Source organism: Orcinus orca, chromosome 4 (genome assembly GCF_937001465.1).
Source record: "Orcinus orca chromosome 4, mOrcOrc1.1, whole genome shotgun sequence".
Classification (NCBI taxonomy): Eukaryota; Metazoa; Chordata; class Mammalia; order Artiodactyla; family Delphinidae; genus Orcinus; species Orcinus orca.
The window spans coordinates 37,870,732-37,892,154 of NC_064562.1; the positions used below are offsets into that span (position 1 = coordinate 37,870,732).

General features: G+C 42.4%; 1 protein-coding gene across 9 annotated transcripts in view; it reads right to left on the reverse strand.

Moving 5' to 3' along the window:
* Window positions 1-21,423, reverse strand: part of AFF1 (ALF transcription elongation factor 1) — a 207,255-nt gene that overhangs the window by 91,799 nt on the left and 94,033 nt on the right. For 5 of the 9 annotated variants that reach the window (XM_033413358.2, XM_033413354.2, XM_033413357.2 and 2 more), the window contains one exon: window positions 276-399. In XM_033413358.2, the coding sequence (XP_033269249.1) occupies window positions 276-399 (124 nt within the window). Of the gene's footprint in view, window positions 1-275; window positions 400-21,423 lie in introns of those variants that run through there. The other 4 variants (XM_012538307.3, XM_033413353.2, XM_004283993.3 and 1 more) reach the window with 1 other exon arrangement.

The window sequence follows — 21,423 nt, forward strand, 5'->3', positions numbered from 1 at the left end:
ACTAAGCCCGTGCGCTACAACTACTGAGCCTGTGCTCTAGAGCCCACACGCCACAACTACTGAGCCCGCGTGCTGCAACTACTGAAGCCCATGCGCCTAGAGCCCATGCTCCGCAACAAGACAAGCCACTGCAATGAGAAGCCCGCACACCGCAACGAAGAGTAGCCCCTGCTCGCCCCAACTAGAGAAAGCCCGCGCAGCAACGGAGAACCCAATGTAGCCAAAAATAAATAAAATAAATAAATTTAAAAAAAAAAAAGAAAGAAAGAAATTACCTTGTAGGGCTCTCCAAAAAGGGGAATCTTTTCAGAAAATGCCTCTTTCTCTTGGTGAGCTTCCTGGTTGCGTCTTTCCTTCTCTCTAATTCGAAGCAGGTTTCTGTCTTCATTGTACAAGCTGCTTCAGATGCCACAAAAGAACAAAAACAAAGTTTATCAGTATCCAAGCTTTGCTGTGCATACGTACACGTGTGAGGGAGGCAAGGACAGCTCAGGAAGCCTCTATGACAAGGGAGCTGGTTTAAAGAAAACCCAAGTCCCTCGTCCCACTCCTAGATTAAGGCCTCAGTCAGCTGGCCGCGACCCTCCAGCTTCGGGTCCTGGTTCTGGAAAACTAAGCGTTCACTCTGGGCTACTGGCTTCATGGCTCAGGACTGACTCCAAATGGAAGAGTCTTTTATAGTCAGTGGTGGGACTGAGACAAGATTAATGATATTTTTACTTTCGCCTTGCGAAATACAGGGTAGAGGTGGACGCTTTTCATCTGACGGAGTCAGCAGGATGTGAACTTTAAAAAGGCTGTTTTCCTGGATCAGTATTTTATATTTTGGAAGATTAAAATCCAAAGGCTTATTTCATAATTAAAAGATTACCAGGCACCCAAAACAGCATTTACTTTATTCTCAGCCTACTCTACTGGAAGAGTCTTGACATGTAAACATGAAAAGATAACTTTTATTTCTCATTTCAAATGTCAAGGATGGGAAAATCCAATTTTAGACGTCAGCTCTACCTACTGAGAAACTATAATCTGATTGCACTACTTAAACCACATAAAAATGTATCCTAACTCTTCAGCCCCGGCACCAAAGGGGTTAAAAATGCATCTACTGGCAAACAAATCACGAAGCTGGAAACCCAAAAGAGTGCAGTTTTAGCATGCAAACCAAAAGTGGGCTTGCCTTAGGTCAGCAACTCGGGCCACGCCCTCCCAACCCCGACATGTGATATGTAACAATAATGAAAATAAGAACTATTAAGATTTTTGTCCTCATAGACTTGCTTTAGAGTATCTATTGAATCTTTCCCCCCAACATTATGTGAATAAATTGGAAAATATTCAACTGTTTCTCCAAGGCTCTATGTACCTTAGAAATTCTAGCCCTGATGTCAGACACGCTCCCCCACCCCTTTCCCGGCACCTAGGCCCTCTCAGAATTTCTCTGACTTCCTCTGACAAGAGCCTACTTACTGGTCTCCCTGCCTCCACATCTTGTCCCTCTAATTTAGCCTTCTCAAGGAGAGAAATCCGATCTAAGGCTCTGGTTCTCATGTCACCATCCGTATTTTAAAATAATCAGCATTCAATGGCTCTTTGCTACTGCAGAATAAACTCTCAACCCTTGCTTTGGCATTAAAATTCCCCCATAACCTAGCACAGACCTACCCTAGAAATTACCTTCCTGTCTCCCTGCAGGCCTACCATATGCATTCTACCTAACAGTCATGTCCATTCCCCAAACACACCCGGTAAAGGGCAGCCTCTTGCTCTAACCCACCCCCACCCCAGACCCCCTTTTACTGAAAGATAACCATTCTTCCAGGACCAGTTTACCTACAAAACTCCCTCAAACCACCTCTGTATTTCAGTCATGCCAGACCACTCCCTGCTTCTCGGTGATATCCTGGACTTCGATGCTTTCAGTCTAATCACACGGAATTTCCTCTCCGTCTCTCTCAACCACATACTCCTATCCCCAATTTTCAGCTACCAGCGAAGATCGGGAGTGATTCCAATTTCACCCACTCTAAAGACTTTCTCAAATCCACCTGACTTAATATACTGATTGGTTCTCTCCCCTTCTCCCCTTTCACCTTAAATGTCAAGCCCATCATAATAGAACCTCTCATATTTTTCTGCCTCCTGGTGCTAAAGCATGGTACTTTGCATAGAAGCTAAACAGTAAATGTTTTTTAATTTAAAAACAGCCACTATGCTTACAGTATATCACCTGTAATTTTTTAATTTAACTCTGAAAGACATGGTGTGCAAAAACAGTTTTTTAAAAATTATAATCATCTAAAAAATGAATGTCTGCTATTTCCATAGCCCTTCAATCCACAGGTTGTGGGAAGCGGGGAGGTGTGTGTGTGTGTGTGTGTGTGTGTGTGTGTGTGCAGGAGGCTAAGCTACCCTGTTGAATTCACTGGGATGTAGTAAAGAATTATCTGTTTAGATCACCATAGCAAAAACTTTTCCTAGATGACGGGTATCTTGATATCAGATTTTAAGAGAACAGCAAAGTGAACATTTGTTAGTCAACATACTAAAAACACTTAGGAAAAACTAAAACAGAAACTGGCTTATGAAGTCTTCTTTAAGAAGTCTGAATCTCACACATTTCACACAGACTTATTTCTAGTTGACAGCAGCACAATGGACCTGTTGATCACTCAAGAATTCCTTTCAATTGTTTTATGATTTTGGTAATTCTTTTTGTTTTTTAATTTATTTATTTTTGGCTGCGTTGGGTCTTCGTTCTGCACGTGGGCTTTCTCTAGTTGTGGCGAGTGGGGGCTACTCTTCATTGCGGTACAAGAGCTTCTCATTGCACTGGCTTCTCTTGTTGCGGAGCACAGGCTCTAGGCACGTGGGCTTCAGTAGTTGTGGCTCACAGGCTCAGTAGTTGTCGCTCGCAGGCTCCAGAGCGCAGGCTCAGTAGTTGTGGCGCACAGGCTTAGTTGCTCCACGGCACGTCTGATCTTCATGGACCAGGGCTAGAACACGCATGCCCTGCATTGGCAGGTGGATTCTTAACTACTGCACCACCAGGGAAGCCCCAATTTTGGTAATTCTTGTTGGCTCAAAACACACACACACACAATGTGTAACATTAACATCCAACCATGGGAGCCAAAAAAGAGGGTTGATCAGGAAATAATTTTTTCCCTTCAAACTTGCTTCACAGCCACTTTGTTTGCAGGGAGGGGTAGGGCATGCAACCGTCCTCTAAGCAACTTGAACTCCCAAGCTTCTCTTTTGCAAAGCTACCTGGTACAGACAGCCCACACAGGATGCACATAGAAGGGGAAGCTGCTTTGCAAGGGTGTCTGCTCTGCTAGTCTCACCACAAAGGGAGTTCTCCCTTGTCTGTTCCTGCTGGTTATGTCAATGGAGTTTCTATAGCTTGACTGCTTGCTGAATGTTCCTGGCCTATGGCTCTGCTTTAAGAGGCAGAGTTCTGCCCACTTCCAAGTAATCGCTACCTTTCCCTCAGAAAGGGCACCCCAAATGGCAAAATTCTCAGTCCCAGACTGAAAAGCGAGAGTGTGTAACAGTAGCATCTCAACTATCAGGCTGCTTGGGGTCCTTGCTTAACTTTCCTGTCAACTACACACACATTTAAGAAAAGCTACAGTGGTTTTAAAATTACTAAAGTATTTCTAAATCGATCAGCTCGGCCTTGTCTCAGCATCAGTTAGGCTTTAGCACACTTCTAGATTTTTATTCCAAAATAATCAAAGCTGCTACAAAAATAATGAGAAGAACCCAATTTTATGAAATTCCCAACACTGGCTTACTGCTTTGGGATTCAAAACTTGAGGCACAGGCCTCCTACCGGGCAGGAATTCTACTAAATTAAGGATTCTGCTTAATTAAAGATCTGACTTCATTAGTTTAAAAAAAAAAAAAAAGTTTAAAAGCCACACGCAGATTTCACTGGCAGACATATGTAATATTATACCAATTCTGAGATGAGCTTTGAGTGTATTTTTTTTTCTTATTCACCATCACCCTTCAATTGAGAAACCCAAAAATAGTGAGGTGAGGAAAAGATATCACAAGTGTCACTGGTAGGATGAGTTTTATGAGGCCTAAACTTGGTGAGAGAAACTCACTTTCACCCACACTGTCTGCTGGGCAACTCCCTCTTGGGTCTCACTCACCAAGGCCCCTGGGCAGGGCAGAAGGCGGCAGAAGAAACAGGAAGTGACCAGTCCAAGCCCCAGGATGATGACATAGGATAAGCTGTGAGCCCTCATTCTTCTAGGCTGTCTACCTTCTCCTTGCAACTAACAGGGTTTTGCCGGTCATACTGGGCAGCTTTCTGGTTTATTTGGCTTTTACTTATTATTAAGTTTACAATGGCTTAAGGAATGGTTTGTTAAAGTATCAGGCAAATTTTTTCATGATCTTTTTCTTGGTTCCATTTTGAAATCAGGAAAAACATTTTAAAAACATTAACACAATTAGTAGCATGAGTAAACCATTGTTCAGCCTCTTACACACCACTGTTGTTTTTAAACCAAGGTGCAAGCAAGGAGGGGGTGGATGGAAGAATTTTAAATGAGGGGACTTTAGGAAGCAGTAAATGTCCTACGTGATTCGTAAACTCTGTAATTACCTTTGAATAATTACAAGTTGACAACCACTTCTCTTAATTAAAGGTGGCAGTTTTTCCTCTGGTATGAAGGGAAAAAAGCATTCCTGCTCTCACAGGATAACCTCACCCCAACATCAGGCTTGTCAGACTTTGTCACTGTTCACAGAGAGTGAGTTACAGTTGACCCTCCATGTCTGGAGATGTGGAACTCACAGACTTGGAAGGACCATACTAGGCCATTTCATATGAGGGACTTGAACATCCACGGATTTTGATGTCAGCAGCAGTCCTGGAACCAGTCCCCTGCAGGTACCAAGGGACGACTGTACAAGTTCTCCTTCACTGATTTCTACATGGCTCTTTGCATTAGATAAGAGGTTCTCAAACTTCAGTGAGCATCGAAGCACCTGGAGGACTTGTTCAAACACAGATCATAGAGACCTGCCCCCAGGGTTTCTGATTCAATCAGATGTGGCACCTGATATTTGAATGTTAAACAAGTTTCTAGGTGGTTCTGAAGAGTACAAGAGAGCACACAGTCTTTGGGGGCTGTATGGATCGCTTTAGGCTTACCAAGAAACAATAGCAATTATGAGAGCAGCAGAGCCAAGGACAGCCCCCACTTGGCACCTGCAAATCAGTGGGGACAGCTTTAGGCAAATCACATCAGCCTCCTATTTAATATTCACAACTACTCTGTGAGAGGGAGATGATTAATCCCGTTTCCCGGGTGAAAAAAAATAAGGCTCAGTGATCAACTTGCTATTAAATGGTAGACCTGAAAATTCAAGTGCAAGCCGCCTGACACCAAAGCTTCCGTTCTGAGTCACAGTTCGGTGGCTAGTAAAGCTTTCAGGCTATATTAAATAGAACAAACAAAGAAGGCATGCTAAAATGTGCTAATTTACAATCACTCATAATTGCTTATAATCCCTTAGTCTCAAAGAGGTACACATCGACAATTCAGGTATTATCCCTGCATCTCAGAGTCATAAAACACATGTTCCCTTAAATGTATCCATACAGGTCTGTCCCTGCCCATGGACCCAACAGAAGGCCCTCTTAACTGGGGGTGGGAGTGGGGGGTGGGAGGGGAGGGGCATGACAGCATGACGTTGCTCTTCAAATTATAAAAGCTGTGCTACAATTCTTATGTTAGAGCCTTTTTTAAGTTTACAGATTTAAGGTCACTGACCCCAAAATAACCTCTAGATTCACAAGTCATCTCTAATGTGCTAAGGGGCTCTTCACGTTAATTTCTTTCAAGAACAGGCTATAAATAAACTTGCACTAAAGTAGCCATTATATGCCCATACTGGGCTCCACTCCCATTAACTTCTGGCTGGCTGACCTAGGCTATGTTCCTAGGGCCTCAGTGCCAGCTTTCTGGTCAGCCCAGGAGTCCCCACCTGGGGGAGGGGGGGGGGGTGGTGGACAAGTCACATGGTGATGTGAAGCAGCTGGCTGCATTCAAAAACAAGTCCAGGTGCTGACGTGCCCCCCCCAGGGAGGGGGGGGCGGGTGCAAACTCGGACCACCCAGCAGACATCCATACGTTCCACCAAAAGTGTGCAAAAATACTTTTAGATAGGGAATAACTTTACTTTGCAGTAGGCAGGTTCTTGCTTTTGGATCATATACTACTGTCCACCATCTGCAAGTTTCAACACCGATGCCTCGGAAAGATTTCTGCAAAATACATCAAACCACCTCCTCTACCACATTTTTTTTTTTAATTATTATTAAGTGAACTAGAAAGACGGATGGGGGAAACCACAGGCTTCAATTTCCAGTGCCTGGTGAGAGAGAGCAGTGACATATGAGACTCACAAGCCATTACTAAGGTGGGCTGCGCCACAGATGTTTTCACTGACGGAATTCCACCACTCTCCATCAGCATCACGGGAGCCTGAACAAAGCTTGGAAAGCTAAAACCTGCCAGGGTGCGCTCGCTTTCAGAGAGGTGGTGAAACTCCTGAGGAATTCAGAACTGCCCAGTCAGCCCCTGAATGCAGTCGTCTGGTCAACCCCATGCTGGGGCCTGTCAGGGCACATTTACTCCCACTTTTCAAATGCTTCTCCTTGGGCCCATGCATTAGAGCATTGAGATAAAATGAAGAAATCACACCTCTGTAAGGATTAGTGAGAGTGATCCCCCTTTTTCTCTTTCCCCTGCACCAGAAAAGGAAAGAGCCTATGTGGAAGGAGGGGAAGGAAGGCCCAAGTTGGGCTTGGGATGTGGGGGGGCGTGCTGGCTCTGCTATCATCTGGCTGTAAGCACCTTCCCCAGGCTGAGCCCAAGGGCCCTGCTGCTAATCTAGGTTAGTCATGCAGGATCCCCGAATGCCACCAGGCGCTTCCATGGCAACTCAGCCCACAGGGCAGGCTGTGCACAGCTGACTACCCATTTATCACCCTTGACTGGTCACTTTGCACAGACCTTCCTCTGATGGATGTGACCGACTCAAGTTTAAAAGTTAAATTCTCTCTCGGAGGACAGAGTGCAATTTCTCCTGTGTAGTTATTTTCATGGGCATGCAAGAGACATTTGGCGGGAAGGACAGGGTAAATCCTGAAATCGACAGGGTGCATTAATTCTCGAAAAGAACGAGTCTTTCCACTGTTTTAGCAGCACTATGCCATTCTGGTTTGAATGTACAAAGGATAGAGCAAAACATAAAACTCATAAGTCTGTTCACAAAAGATAGGCAACTCTGGATTAGGGAGTGGAGACATACGTCACAAAGTGACAGAGGCAAAAGGACAGCAGGCTTGGGTGATTATTCGTCACGCAAGTGACTTTTTTAGTTTGGAAGCCACCCCTGTTGACTTTTTAAGTCCATCTTCTGGCCTTTGTTTCTATGTCCTCTACTCCTACAATCCGGGGATCAGAGAACATTTTGCACATTGGCTTTATGAAAAAATGTCCAACTTTTTTTTGTCATTAAACCGTATCACTCATAAATGCATTTTAAAATGAGAAACCAAAGTGGCTCCATGTTTGAAGGCAGAAGAAATGTTGCTTCAAAGAATGGAAAATGTTTTCAGCTCCCGCTCTGTGCACGTGAAAGAATTCACAACCGGCTTTCTCATGATAAAAATCACTCAGCTAAATCTTTCAAGGATATCACCTTCATTACCTGCCCCACCACTTAACACACACAATAAATATACAGAAAACATCACTTAATCCCAAAACAAAATCTAATATGATATAAAAAATAAATACCAGCCAAAGCGAAATGACAAAATAGCAGTATGTCACAGGTGTTTTCGTGGAGGAGCTCCTAAAGGATCATCTCTAACAGCTCTCTCTGCTACTCACTTCTGCTTGCCACAAAATGCTCAGCCTCATTAAAATACCAGAAGAGTTGTGACTCCATTTTGCAAAATTCAATCAACCTTTAATATATTTCATATACCTTAAAGGCATACTATGAGTTTTAAATTGAAACAGCCTCTACCTGGGCAAGCTTGGGGGGAAAAAAGTGAGTCACTTCACTTTTAACGAGAGACATGCTAATTTACTTTTCAAAATGAATCTGCCAGGTCCTCTGCAGGCATATTAATGTGGAGCAAAGGTCTGAAAGGATATACTTTACAAAAATCTATCAAGAAGGAGCACCAGATCAGGGTGGAGGGAGTAGGTGGTAGTTTGGTGGTTTAGGGAGTTTCCTGCTTTAAAATTCTGTTTTAATGTGCTTTTCACAAGGAAGTATTCATTCATTATTTGTGTAGTTAAATGTTCTAATTAAAACCAAAAGAAATAGCCTCATATCCATATAACAGTATCAAGATCAGGGGTAAAGAAATATTGGGGTGTTGCTCATTTTGGCAATAACTCTCATTAGAACCTCTGAAAATTGATTTTGGACCCTGAACTCAGTCTTAGATCGTTGCTAAATAATAATTATAGACCCACCTTCATAAAACTGCATTGAAGACTATGTTCCAAAGTTCAAACACCAGCAGCTGCTGTTTTTTAATTGGAGTAGTCTCACTATAACCCATTTTGTTCTTCTTAATAAATCACATAGGGAATTCCCTGGCAGTCCAGTGGTTAGGACTCCCCGCTTTCACTGCTGATAGCCTGGGTTCAATCCCTGGTCGGGGAACTAAGATCCATCCCTCAAGCCTCGTGGCAAGGCCAAAAAATAAAAAAACAAAAATAATTTTTCTAATCATATAAATATATTTTGAGGGGCATTTTTTTTGCCCTATAGATGGAAAAGCACAAGAACTTGTCCTCTCACTACTTGGTCTTAGAGGGGACATGGGGGAAACGGTGTGGGTGGGGATACACAGCCCCAACAAAAGTGGGATGAGGGGGAAGGAGACGAATGAGCTAATGCATTCCCATGTGCAGTACCCCAAGTCCTGTGCCTTCCAAACACATTTTAAAAAACAGAAAACTAGTACTGACGGAAGAAGGCCATCACGCCAATGACAATTACACAAACCACACCAGGGAGAAGAAATCACTCCCACTCTCAAAGATTTTGATGATGCACATAGCTGGCAGTTAGTAAAGTATTTGTTTTTAATGTTACTTGAAATGAGAACGTCTTATTGTTACTGCCAAATTCCAGAAAACTTAGTCTCTCAGAAGGGTTCCCTAAAATGCTGACAGTACTCACCTGCAGTTAACTGAAAGGACAAAGAAGTTACTCACCGCAGTGGAAACAGGATCACTAGAGATAAATCTACCCCCTGACTAGTTATTTACATCTCCCCCTTTAGTTATACAGACCCCTGATGATCACAGCCACCTTGCCTCTGACGGCCTGCTGGTTGGCAGTACCCATTTGGCACCCATCAGAAACACAGGTAGGAGATGTTGGCTCTTCCTGCAAGTCTGGTCTGTACTAGGATCAACCAGAGCTCTGGCCTCATTCCCAGGCCATTCTTCTTGCACACTCAACTGACCATGAAGGACCACATCACATACCTATAAAATAATGAGGCTGGTGAAAGTCTGTATCATTACAGGCACAAATTAAAAGAATGCTGCGGTCACAAACTAGGAAAGAATGTAGACAAGCAAGCTTAAAGTTTTGTTTGCTTGTTTTAATGCTTGCCTCATTTAATTCATACTGAACTTTAAAAAAATGTTTGGGGCATTAAATCAATTAAGCATCCAAAATTCAAATGTTGTGTGGACTTCCTCACTTCTCCTCATCCTGGGCTATGCGCTCCACAAAGCTGCCTCTTTCTAAAAATCATGAATCTGATCTTGTCATTCACCCATTTGATAAGGCTTCCGAGTTCCCTGCTGCCTACAGGATTAAAGCTGAGGGGTAGGTGTGCCAAGCAACCCTTCACCACCTGGCTTCCACTTACCCCTCAACCCTCATGGACACAAACCCTTTTCCGCCCACTCCCTCACCTCTCAACCCTCTGAACACAAGGAACTGGGAGAAAGCACAACCCTCCTCTCTCTGCTAGTTCCCTGATGAACTCCTAAAGTGACTTTCAAAGCCATCCAAAACATCACTGCCTCTAGCCTCGACCTCCACTCTCACCTTCCATCTCCTGCTGTGAATGATTTCTTTCTCTGGGATACCTCTGTTCTTGCCAATCTGCCCATGTTTACATTTACAAAAACAAGATGAACTGTATACGTGCCTACAGATTTCCCTGGTTAGACTGTGAGCTCCTTAAGGACAAGGACTATTCCTGAGAGCTTAGCAAATAGTGATGCTTACTTAATACACGTCTTTGACTAAAACGATTATATTCTGGCATTACTCAATTGCAAACAATCCAGAATTCTGCAGAATTCTGCCAGCCTTATTTATTATTTGATGACAAAATATGATTCACTGTCTGATACCTAAAACCGTTTTTACCAGACTGTTGTACCCATCAAATGACTCAAACCTAGAAGGAAGTTGACATCATTTTTCCTAGGTCAGCCATGAAAGCTGCCTCAGCTAACGCCGCATGTTTATCAGTTAATGTTACAGGTTTTATTCTTCAACTAATCATGAAAGCATACTACACCAAAGGAAAAAAAAAAGTTTGGGTAACATTTATAGCAAATACACATTTAATTTCAAATCAACAAGATTCAGAACAATATTAATAAGCTGTCTCTAGGAGTAAAACTTCAGCAACAAAACTCCCACAATGAAAAATCTCTCTGTGCTGCTGTAAATGCATCGTGGAAAAAACAAAGAAAATACAAGATCTAGAGAAATAATTTTAAAAAGCAAATCAGATTATGTGGCTCCTTCCACTGCTGCAAGCCCCCTCTATAGGTTGCCCTTAGCATTCAAGACTAAAATCCAGAAGCCTGGCCTGGAAGGCTCCATCCCCACGTCCTTTCAACTGCTACCTCCCAGATCTATTCCCCTCCCCATGCCCTTCCTCAACTACTAGCCACACTGGCCTTTCCATGCCTGGAATAGGTCGAGCTGTGTGTTGCTGATCCCCGTCTGGATGCTCGGTCCTAGAGCTAAGGACAATGTTGTCACTAATATCTCCGGTAATTATCAGCTCCTCATACAGGTCCCACACCTAAATGGCCACTCTCCCCGTCCAGCAGGAGCTCTGTAGCACTTCACCCTACTTTGTCTTTTTATCAGTAAAATTGTCTTGTCTGTTCATTTATCTGTTTAACTATGTCTGGCGCCACCGCCCACCTCCATGAAGAATGTGCAGGTCAGTCACCTTTTCTCGCCTGTGCCTCACTATGCACCCAGCTCTATCCCATTAAGCTAAATGAATATTGGCTGAATGGATGGAATTCTGCATACAGATGCAAATACAGTAGTGGTTTCTTTTTTTTTTTTTTTTTTTAAAGAAAATCATACAACTTGAAGTTAACAGAAGCATTTTCAAAAGACAGTCATTATTTAAAAACTAGGCAGTTATGGACAGAATCCTCTACATGACTAATACATCAAATTTTCAAGTACCATATAGAAAGCAAGAGAAAAACAAATCATTTCCAAATTCATCTTGTGTCTCATGAGACTGCTAAAATGTCCCTAAAGGGATTTAAAAAAGCAACTCTTCTCTCAAATTATTCGGGAGCAAGTTTTTTGTTGTTTTTGTTTGTTTTTTGTTCTTTTAAAGAAGAGACTAATTCTACAGTCATAAGAGATCAAACATACTAAGTGGATATTTTTTGTCACTTAGCAGCTTAAGCACCAGATAATTCCCAACACACACCAAATTAAACAAATTACATTCTATAGAACAGCTTGGAAAACTGTACAGGATTTACCATTCCAAAGGAAGAGTCCCTCCCAATGACTGAACTTCTAACACACATTCCAGAAAACCAATTGCACCACATACGATAAGAAGAACTGTTTGAAACTGGGCCAAAGTACCGAATACAGCTTCAGCCAGAACAAATGCTCAGCCTTTAGACTTGCTAACCAACAGCAAAAAGCAACAGGAAAAGGCTTACACTTGGAAAATGAAAGGAAAAGCAATGTCTGTGTATTGATAAGAACAGTGGGGAACAATGGGATAATAAGGAAACTGGCAAGATGCAATTTATTGCTCTAAAGAAGAAAATATTAAGAAACACTTATTCTTTAAATGGGTACACGGAGATCCAATACAGTTTTCGGTTACTGAACAAACCCATCAAAATTGTAGGGCTCTTCCTCCATCCCTTTAAGGAAGCTCATTCCATAAAAGGAGAGGATATCTAAAAACTAAATTTAACGATTCTCCATTCCCCAATCAACACACGACTGTTAGTAGTAGAAATCACTGCCAATTATATTTTAAACCTAGTTAAACAGACTGCTGTGGACACACATATGAAGAGAGAAACCTTCTAAGACTGAAAAAGTTTCCAGGCTCTAACAATCACATGGAATAAAGCCACATGGATATTTAATCCTACTTGCATATTACACAAAACAGACGATGAAAATGTAAGAAAATGTCCTGTAAGTGTTTTTACAGAACCATCGGCACTTTTTTTTCCCTTTACCTCTTGACTTACAGTTCTCTCTTCTTTTGGTTAACTGCACATGCCACACTTGTTTTCACAGAAAGAAAGCTTAATGTCATAAAAACTAGAGGCAGTCTCATTATCTATTCCATTTCATTCCACAGACATTTCAAGTAGGAAGAACAGGGAGATTATTATAGGAGAAGAAAGCTGGAAACATGTATTGGTATTTTATATGGCAACAAGCAACAATGACATGTTTCTAAATATTCTCATTTTCATCCTAACCCCAGCTCACCTCCTACCACCCACTATAATTGGCATCGGCTTAAAGCTAAACAGTAAGTCATTGTTTTTCTGGAGAAGTCTCCCTTCATTTCGACCTCTGCTAAGCAGTGTTATGAGCCTTCCAAAGCTTGTCAGGATTCTCTCGGCTGGATTTTGGCCCAGCCAGGAACATTTATATGCAGACTAGATCATCTTTTCCCCATCACTGCCAACAGGCAGCTCACTTGCATAAAACAAGAGGTACTTATCAAACTTAATAAAGCATCCCTCCACCTTCTTCAATGCTAGTAAATGAGAATCTGAGAGCTCAATTATTTAAAAAAGAAAAGAGGTACACTTCAGGATTTTGAGAGATTATGACCTTTATAATGCTTTAACATTTTCATTTTTAACTCTCTCTTTGAAAAGCTGAGGCTAATATATCCATTGTAAGGAAATGATAAGCAAACATTCAAAATTACCAATACACTGATAACGTATTAAACAAGGCCTCTGATTATAAAATATTTCCTCCAAACAAAATTGCATTTAAAATATTATTTATGCCACTTAAAGTTATTTAAGAGCACTAATGCACTTATCTATCTATGGTTTTCGGTAGCCCGACTCAAGATCTTAATCCTCACAGAACGGTAACAGAAGACCTATTTGTTTCCAGTAAATATTGATTTTTATGTGCTAGACCTAGGGACAAAAGAATTAAGGAGGCCACAATCTAGCGGGAGAAATACAAAAGCCGGGAACCACTAAGAGTGATTGTAGAAGTTGGTTACAAGCGCTAAAGAATAGGGGAGAAAAACACCAAGTCTAAATGGAGGGGCCTTAGATGATTTAATTAAGAGCAGAGTGACATCTGAGCTTGAAGGATGAGCAGAAGTCTGGAAGAGAAGATGGGACCCCCATATCCCTGCTGAGAAAGGGATCACTGGCCATGGGGTGTTTGCACACATCTCACCTCGTTCCCCAACGCCAAATTTCTCATAGAAAGGGTCCAAAGAACTCTGGGTTATTTGTGGGGATGACAGCTTTTTGCAGTCATCCTCTCCGCTGGGCTGGCCTAGGCCTCAATGACCTTTCTTCTGGCAACAATGCCCTCATACGGCCTGTGGACTTTCCTCAGCCTGAAACAATGATCTCAAATAGGGTGCACCCCCAAAACTGTCAATTTTAGGCAATGAACAGAGCGGGGATGTCAAAGTTTAGAAAGCAAATGGACTTAACTGTGGCCACAGATGATCACAAAAGCAAAACTCATCACTCCTCCCACACCCTCTTTCCCCCTCGCCGCCCCAAAAAGCTCAGTCCCAGCACCCACAAGGTACCAGCCCCCATTACAAAGCCTTGCTGCGCAGAGTCTGGCCTGACTTCTTAATTCAAATGATTATACACTCTTTTCAAGACCTCCAATGTATCATTCTGTTTACTGAGCCAGTCACAATTCCAGGACTGAAAAAGTTCAGTAGTAAATTTAAATGAAACATTTAATTGAACATCCCCACCCCAAACTCTTCCTTAGTTTCCTGACATGATTAGCCCAGAAATTTCAGAGAGGCGAGTAAATTAAAGGAGAACAAGGCTACCAGTGGCAAATGCGGGGCGAGGCGGGGGTGGGGTAGGGTGGTTAACATTCCTATTTGACATAACATTAACCAATGCTTTAATCCCAACTTATAAACGTACACTGAACAAAGTTAGCAGAAACCAAAAAAATGGACTGGACTAGGGGTCGGCAAAGTATGGCCTGTGGGCCAAATCTGGCCCAGCTGCCTGTTTTCGTAAACATTTACTGGAACGCTGCCCACTGGTGTACATATTGTCTATAGCTGCTGCAGTCCTGGAACAGCAGAGGTGAGGGAGGAGCTGCAAAGTTGAGTAGTGGCAGCAAAGAATGCATGAGCAGTAAAGCCTAAAATGTTTGCCATCTGCCCCTTCACAGACAAGGTTTGTCAATCCCTGAATTATTAAACAAGAAAAACAAAGGACGAATTTTGAAGTTCATTTTGGAGTGTTTCATTTAAAGGATTACTTCTGAAATAATTTCTTCTGGAATATACAAGTCTTTCAGTAACACCAAATTTCTCTCTCACCAGCTTACTTGCCTTGAGGGGAAAGATGGAAAATCTCCACTTTTATCTCTTAATTATCTAATTTTAATGCCTGTCTCCCTTATTCCAAAAGATTAGCATAATGCAGTGTGTGGTGAGAAGCGTCCCAAGGGGGCAGCCTGCAGATTCCAGTGCTGCGCATTCTACCATGTTACCCGCTGTCTCCAGGGCTCAGCTTCCCCATCTCCAATACCTTGCCTGGACTAACAGTCAACAGCCTCAAAAGGGTGGCAAAACAGAACGTGTTGGTGGAAGTTCGGGAGCTGTACGAGGCATAAAAACCATGCCAGTCACTGGTTCCAGCTGCATCTTCAATGGAATAATGGCCTTCACACTACAATTCTTTAATTTTAGGATGAAATAAATGGAAAAGGACAGGATGTGAGAGAGATGGCAGAGCAGAAGAAAACATTAAGAGAAGCTCTGGGATTAAAAACTCCCAAGGCACAGTGAGTCCAGCCAACTTCCCTGAGCTATCTACTCCAGCAGGCGGGTGTGGTTTTTGGAAAATATGAAGAATTAAGCCAGTGGCTGCTATTAAAGGTCAGAACTTACTGTTCCTCAAATGTCCTGGTTCTTTAGAAGTCGGGTGGGAGACTGCACGACTAGATTTGAGTACCTTTATTTAAATAAAAGGACATCTGTTAGGTTGACAGCCTTGATGAAATTAAACTGAGATCTTCAAATGAAGGTAGAGTGAACATCTTGTCTGATGTCTTATTCCTTTGAATTTAAAACCTCTTAGGGGATCTCCCACTAATTAAGGCTGCTGCACCCACTCTGCCCTCAGGCGGATGTTGCTTCCTGCACAACTCTGGGCCAATCATAGATTCAACTATTCTCTTACAATGAAATAGCTGAAAAATGACAGGAACATTCACATTAGACTTTACCAAAATCTGGAGGATAACAGAACAGAAATAAGCAGGTAATACGCAACCAGATCATTTGATTGACAAATTACAACTTGTCTCACTTCAGCTTGGGGTCCCTGGTTATCTGCAGATCCGCTGCCAGGGAAGATATGCCATCACCCCAAGACTTCTCTCATCCTGCCCAAGAGGGAGGCTCTGAGAGCCCGGGGCCCACCCATGAAGCATGAGGGACATCAACTAAGTCCACCTCTTTCAGGAGAGCCCCTGCCTCGCTACCGGTGACTTCCACAGCATAACCCTGGAAGAACACAACCCAATCATCCTAGCATTCCTCTAACAAATGCATGTTTTTTTTGTTTGTTTGTTTTTATGGCCGCACTGCACAGCTCACAGGATCTCAGTTCCCCGACCGAGGACTGAACCCGGGCCGTTGACAGGGAAAGCACGGACCACTGGACCACCAGGAAATTCCCAAACACACTCTTAAAGTAGCAGGGGGTAGTTTAGTTATACTCTTTCACAGGCATTTTACTGTTACCCAAAAATAGGGATGTCTAAAAGAATGGACAGGGTCTTTACTCCTCACAAAGTGTCTTCACTTGGGGGGAGGGCTAATACCACAAAAAAAAGTTTTTTTAATAATTTTGGAGTCAGACTAAGTGTTCAAAGCACTCTGTAAAGAAGGATTTGCTTATTTTTAGGAAAGCAGTCACCATATCCCTAGTCACAGACACAGAAGAAATTTTAGTTTGTAACAATCATGGGAAAAGTCATTTTTAAAACAATACTCAATATATCTTGGAAGGGTCGAAAATCCCAGAAACTCAATAAAGCAATCCAAGAGAATTCTTAGTAAGAGAAACCTAGGCAAAGAAAAACGTACCTTATCCAAAGAAAGGTTTTGGTCTGAGACCTCAAGAAACTACCTAAATAATCTACAAAATGAGATATTATCAAGGACATACAACTCATGTATAATTTAAAAATAAAACCAGGAATGACACCCTGAAAGAAGGAAAAAATAAAACAAAAATGTGTCTATTTACTCATCTTCTAATCATCTTCCCACATTCACACCAAAAAATAACCCTAAAACTAGTTCTGTAACTTAACAGGGGTTTGGGTTACACAGATGTATGCATTGTCAAAACACAGCAGTCCACTTAAGATTTGTACATTTTGTGGCAAGTAAATTTTATGGCAGAAGGGAAAAAAGAAAACCCTGTATATAAATACTTAACTTTAGTTAATGACATACAAGCTGAAGTATTTAGGAGAAAGTACACTGATATCTGCAACTGACATAAAAAGCACAAAAGACAAATTACTGGATGGATACAGCAAGGAAGAGATGAACAGACATATGGTAACGCAAGTAAAGTGTTAATAATATAATCTGGCGATGAGGCTTTTTCCTGTGGAATTCTTTCAACTTTTCTGTTTGAAAATGTTCCTATTACAATATTAAGGAAAACCACCACAAGAATAAATTAGTAAATATGGTAGGATCTGAAAGGCTGCCACATGCTGGGAGCTCCCACATCTTTCATCAGACACATTCAGAGAATTCTGGTGCAATCTGAAGTTTTATCAGAAAGGGATACCTGGGAAGCATATGGTCCTCTATCAAATAGCACGGTGGACTTTGCAAGGAAAGGAACTAAAGAGAGGTCCTGAACTTGTGAGACACAGATTGCATTTGCTGAGAGCAGAATTGAAACAGCTTGAGTGTCTGTGTGCATGCTGCATGAGTGCTATCTGTGCAAGCACGCTGAGCAAAACCTTACCTCACTGCTTCAAAATCGTTCTCTGGCTTCTGCTTTTTGCTCTACTGAGAAACTACAAGTGATCCAGCAGAGATACACAGACACATTTGTAGGAGTGAGTTTCAGGCTCCCATCTGCAAAGCTTTCAGGTCAATCTCCCTAGCAACCACCGAGAAGACAATTCACCTTTCCCACCTCCCTCCTCCAATCTTCAACTTTTAAAAAAATTGTTGCTGTTCCCTATTTGCGAACTAGGTTGTTTGTGAGGTTTTGGAAAATTAATCTTCTTTGGTTCCTGTCCTATTTCTTCATGTACTGATTTAGTGCCTATAAAGGAACGACCAGAATCACATTTCCTTCTTTATATTTCAGAGTGTTTTTCTTGCAAGTCCTTCCCTACAAAATTATCAGGCCAGAAAGCTTTGGGCTTTAAGGAGGGCCTGATTCTATGGTTTTATTTTCCCTAGTTTGAGTTACATCTGATATCTAAACTACAAAAGGCCCAGATTTTAGAAACGCATTTGACACAAGTAAATCTGTAATACAATAGGTGGTTACCTTATACCTACCAATCTCCCTTTCTGTATATTTTTTCCCTCGAACTAGTTCAAAATGCTACTGCAATCAGCCTCGTCCCTGCCAGATATATTGAGGCTCAAGTCACTCAGAATTCTTTCCTTGCTCCTTTAAAAGGCTCACCTTAGTTCTCCGTTAACTCACCCTAGGCACCTCTGACCCCTCTACCACCTTCCGCTATAGCAACCAGACTCAAGGTCTCCAAATGGAGACTGCTGTTTGTCAGTCTCCTACCATGGTTTCGTTGAATTTGGGGGAAGGCAAGAGAGGATGCTGAGCAATACAGGACAGGACAGGACACTCTGGTTACTGGCATAGTAAGCTGGTTAAAAGCATGGTCTCTAGAGTTAGTGAGGGTTCAAACTGGGCTCTGCCACTTCCTAGCTGTGATCATTTGGGCAAGTCATTTAATCTCTGAGTCTCAGATACATCAGCCGTCAAAAGGGGTGGTGCTAATGATAGTACCAATTCCCTAAGATTAACATGAGGATTAAGTGAGCTAATGACTGCTGAAGTGCACAGTAAACAGAGAGCACTCAACTGGGTAAGAAAGAAGCCTGAAAATGTCCCCCAGATGTACCTCCAGCCCTAAAAAGAATACTGTGCTCTTTACCCACTCGGGATCGATACTTCCCTAATTCACAACTTGTATCCATCCAAGCCCTTGCCTGTGCCATGGCCCCTCTGCTTCAACAAATCTTTTCCTCACCACACTCAGAAGTGTTTCTTCCATTTTCTGAATTTCTATGAGAAGTCTGACCACTTCTCCCTTTTCTACAGGGCAGTGTAATCCACACGGTACCTAGCAGTGTCTTGCGCACTATGTCCCAAACATGGCCGAATAACTCACGTTTGGGGCCAGCACCGACTGAGCTGGAGTCTGATGACAATGCACAGGTGCTCGCTGAAGCACAAATATCCCCAGGCCTATGAACTAGGGGGGCCCTGCAGAGAAGGGGTCCTCAACCATGGCACTACTGACACTCTAAGCCAAATCATTCTTCATTGTGGGGACTGTCCTGTGCCCTGTAGGAAATGTAACAGGACCACCTGCCTCTATCTTAGAGGACAGTAGCACATCCTCCTCCCTGCTGTGACAATCAAATATACCAGAAATGCCAAATATCCCTGGGGGCGGGGGTGGGAAAATACCCTAGATACCCTCCTCCTCCTTCCTTTCCCTTCCTCCCCCGAGTTGAGAGCCACTACAGTAGAGAATGAGAAATATTCTCAAGTCACTGTTATTTTCTACTGAGAAAGCAGACTGAAAACAAACATGGAGATCTTTCTTAATAGCTACATTTGTGAAAGGGACCTTTGGGACTCTGTTGTGACTAGCTATGGTCAACCGCATAAGTCACAAACTCTAAGCTCTAGTTTCCTCTTCTTTAAGATGGAGATAATTGTACCAAAGGTTTAGGGCTGTTGTAAGAATTCAATTACCTAATGCATACAATTACCTTAGCCCAGTGCCTGGCACATAGTTAAGTATTTAATAACTGCAAGCTATTATTAATAAATACATACAGCTGGAGTCCAACAACTGGGCAAAGCAACACAGGCATTGGTCTCCCTACCCCCGTGCTTTCTATGCTCCTCCCACTCTTCTCCTACCCAAGGAGAAAACAAAACAATTCAATATTAAACACAATACGATGGTTTCTAGAGCTGGCAGCATATAGAGCAGGTAAGAGAACAGCAGAAAACAAGGAGAATCCAAGGATGGTATGAGAAGTGTGGTGTCCTGCAGCAGAGGCAAAGGGGTGCATGCATTTCATACTGAAAAGAGGTAGAAGGATGTCTGCTTTGTCCCACAATGAGTTTCTTATATGCAAGCAGCATCCTGGAGGAGGATACGGGGTAAAAAGGATTTCACATCTTTATCCACAAAGGTTCATACATATCTCCCCTTCCAAATACTACAGGATTTGCCTGAATTACAAATACCCCACAACTTCAAATAGTTGCATTCTCTCCCTCATTCTCCATGTGGCAACCAAGTTGCGGGGAAAAGGTACTTCCCAGTGCTGGGTATTAGTAAAGACTGACCTCACATTTCTTCTGCACATTTCTTCACCCTGAGAGGAATTTTACACATACCGTGTTTCCCTATTCTCCCTCCCTTTTTCTGTTTCACAGTCACAGTTGAGTTAAAAGACAGACGGACATACACATACAATCATATTCCACTTTCTCCATCCTTCCTTTGTTTATTAGTAAACCAAGGAACATTGGCCATATGGATAAGTGTATGAGGAAGACAATTAAATGAAAAGTCTGGAGGCTGTGTGTCAAGCTGTCACTTGCTGTGTAACCTGGGTCAGTCAGTTAATCTCCACAAGCCTCAGTTTCTTCATCCGTGCAATAGGAGTGATAATCTCTTGTCATACAGATTCAGGGATATCAAATACGCAAAGTTCCTGGCTCCGAATATAATGGAATGCTCAATAAATGACTGTTATTATCACATACTGAAGCTATACATAAAGTCTCTGTCCTTCAAAGTGTCCAAGTTTACCAACAGAAATACTCCCAAAATAGTTCATTTTTTTCCACATTCTCCTCTTATTAAACCTAAAGATGCCCTACACCACTCCTCCCTCCTGCCAAAACAAAAATTAACTTGAGTATAGGATAAACCATCTTATTCAAGCATGGTTTGTATGCTTTGTTTCATCAATTGCACTGTTTTCCATTATTGTTCCAAATTTTTGACATTTTGGTACTGTAAGTGAAGAAACATTCTGGGTGCAGCCTGGGGGTTTAACCTTCATCACATGATTTTCATTACTGCTTCTGCTGCTTTCTGTGTTCCAAACCCATTTTGGGGAGAAAATCAGTAATTAGGAAACTATCTATGCTTTTTAAACTTCCCAACACCTACTGAAATAACCACCCACTCTTACCAGCTCAACTATGAAAATACAATGGGGAAAAATAATCATTTTTGAATTAAATCAGAAATGTTTTCCTCAAGTAAATAAGTAATTTCAGTGACTCTTGCTGTCCTACAGTTTGGGCACAATTTTTTTTTTTTTTTTTTTTTTTTTTGCGGTATGCGGGCCTCTCACTGCTGTAGCCTCTCCCGCTGCAGAGCACAGGCTCCGGACGCGCAGGCTCAGCGGCCATGGCTCACGGGCCCAGCCGCTCCGCGGCATGTGGTGTCCTCCCGGACCGGGGCACGAACCCGTGTCCCCTGCATCGGCAGGCGGATTCCCAACCACTGCGCCACCAGGGAAGCCCTGGGCACAATTTTTAAAGGAGTTCTATAAAAATATAAGTATCTGAATTT